A 2,391-nucleotide genomic window follows, 5' to 3' on the forward strand; every position below is an offset into this window, starting at 1 on the left:
GTCCATGCTGTGGATGTGCTCATTCTTCATCTCAATGACAAAGTGTAGGCTCTCCAGCTCCTGTTCCCAGAAGGGGCTGGGGCTCCCGTGCTCCTGCAGGGCAGAGGGTGCTTTAGCTGCAGCAGGGTGGGCACTTGGGGTTCACCCCCTCCCCCCCACCACATGACCCCATCACTTGTGTTCAAGGGACCCCAACAGCCCAGGCTCCTCCCAGGGACAGGGCTTTGTTCCCCCCTTCAGTTGTCCTGTGCCCCCCCTGGCGAGAAGCACCCTGGCTTTGGGCCAGCACTCTGGTGGCAGGTCCCCTCCCTGACACCCCTCCCTGCACCTGGATGTGCTTCTTGTAGTCTGTGCTCAAAAGTGACTCCTCCACCCGCTTCATCCTCTCCTGGAAGGACTTCAGCTGGGAATTCAGTGCCTGGATGGTTTCCTAGGACAACCGGGGAAGAAGCAGGATGAGAGGTGTCCGGGATTTCCTCCTGAGCAGGGGCACTGCTGGGCTATGGCACCCTGAAAACCTCAGGGCTAGAGGAGCCTGCATGGTCCCTGGGCACACCAGGGACCAAGGTGGCTACCAAGGAGTTTGGGGCACCATGGCAGACCCAGCAGATGGTCCTCAAGCCCTCCACAAGCACCCCCTCCCCAGGGATTTCTCTGCAGGTACCTGTAAGGCTGCCTGGGACCTGTGGTGGGACTCTGCCAGCATCAGCTTCTCCTGCTCATGTGCTCTCTGGAGCTCTGCAGGGGAACACAAGCCATGTGTCACCAGCGTGGGGACACCAGGGCAGTGAGCCCCACCTGAGCCCCACAATGATGAGGAGCAGGGAGGTGGATCCCTGCTGTCCCGTCACACACCTTGCAGGGTCTCTGTGTGCTCTCTCCTCAGGGCATCAAACTGCTCCTCCAGCTCCAGGTCTTTTCCCTTTTCCACCTGGGAAGCAGGGAGATGACAAACCCCACGTGTCTGACCCAGCATAAGGGATGTTCTGGCTCCTCTCCCCATCCCCCATGACTCATTGCCAGACCCGCACCGCTCCAGGCTTCCTAACCCCTTATCAACACCTTCCTTCTCCCCAAAACAGGAGACCCCAGCCCAGCGTGTGCCAGGTCCATGACTGCTGCCTGGGAAGTCCTGGCTGGCCACGTGCTCCCTGCCCACCCGCTGCACCCGCCTTCTCCGCCAACCTGGAGGTTGTTGTCCCGGGTGATTCTCGTGATGCCTGCCCGGCTGGCATCCCGCAGCTGCTCCTCCTCCTCCTCCTGGCCTTGGAGGAGTCTCGTGATCTCTGTCCGCTCCTCTTGCAGTGCTGCCTTCTCCTTCCCATCCTCCGTCAACTGGGTGGCATTGGCTGCAAGGCAAACGTGGCTGAAACTGTGCTGGCCACATCCTGATAACCAGGCTGCCTGGATGTCCTGGGCAACCAACCTGCCAGCGTGGTGGCCTGAGTTCAGTCCCTGTCCTCTTCCCACTGGACAAATACCTCCCCCCATCTCACTGGTGCAAATTAGCATTAATTGGGATGGTGCTGGCAGGCTCAGAGAGGACACAACTCATTAGATCTCCTGCCCTGGGGACAAGCTGTTGGAGAGGATGAGATGCCATGGTCTCTGGGATGGCATCGTCTCTGGGATGGCATCATCTCTGGGATGCCACTGTCTCTGGGATGCCATTGTCTCTGAGATGGCATCATGTCTGCTTGCCTGCACCAGCACCATGTGGAGGCTGCAGCCATCATCCTCATCCTCCCTGGCCCCAGTGCAGGCTGGCTGCCCTGGTCTCTGTCCTACTGCTTTCTTAATATCACACTGAGAAAGTGCAGTGAAGGGGAGACACATATTTTCTTCTCACCGTTCTCTGTCTTCAAGGCTGTGAGCTCCTGGGAAGCTGGTCCCCTCTGCTGCTGGGCTTTTAGCTGGTTCTGGCAGAGAGAGAGGGGGCTGGAGCAGGGGGGACACAAAGGAGGGCAGGTAGCTGCAGGCAGAAGACACCCTGCAGCTGGGCACCCTGTGCTGAGTGCACTTCAGCCCTGCCAAAACAAGGGTGCTCGAGCAGCACAGGTCCCTCCCCGACCCCCTGCCCTCTGCCAGCCCTGAGCACCCATGGGTGCAAACACGGTGCCGTTTCCCTGCACCCCAGACATTTTGCCATGTGGCATCGCCAGCCACTGGCTGGAAAACCTTGGGGAATGCTCACAACCCCCCTGACATGGTGCTGGTGCAAAATAAGCTCTGGCAGCAAAACATTTGGTAGGGGAGAGCAGGCAGCACTTGGCAGGGCTCTGGCTACGGCACTTCTTTGTCACCCTGCTCCTGTCCCATCCCCACCACCAAGGGATGCTCAGGGCCAACGTGGCACCCTGCAGCACCCACACACCCCTCTGACAGTGTTTG

At 59.6% G+C, this 2,391-nt stretch overlaps 1 protein-coding gene across 1 annotated transcript in view; it reads right to left on the reverse strand.

Annotated features, from left to right (window-relative positions):
• Nucleotides 1–1,919, reverse strand: part of LOC104526969 (coiled-coil domain-containing protein 69) — a gene marked incomplete at its 5' end in the record, with an annotated part of 4,031 nt that extends 2,112 nt beyond the window's left edge. Inside the window, 6 exons of the mRNA XM_029085597.1 lie at nucleotides 1–93; nucleotides 329–430; nucleotides 665–738; nucleotides 856–931; nucleotides 1,186–1,349; nucleotides 1,850–1,919. Of these exons, the coding sequence (XP_028941430.1) occupies nucleotides 1–93; nucleotides 329–430; nucleotides 665–738; nucleotides 856–931; nucleotides 1,186–1,349; nucleotides 1,850–1,919 (579 nt within the window). The remainder of the gene's footprint in view (nucleotides 94–328; nucleotides 431–664; nucleotides 739–855; nucleotides 932–1,185; nucleotides 1,350–1,849) is intronic.
• Nucleotides 1,920–2,391: the final 472 nt, after the last annotated feature.

The sequence above is a fragment of the Antrostomus carolinensis genome, unplaced genomic scaffold (assembly GCF_000700745.2).
Source record: "Antrostomus carolinensis isolate BGI_N321 unplaced genomic scaffold, ASM70074v2 scaffold44746, whole genome shotgun sequence".
NCBI lineage: Eukaryota > Metazoa > Chordata > Aves > Caprimulgiformes > Caprimulgidae > Antrostomus > Antrostomus carolinensis.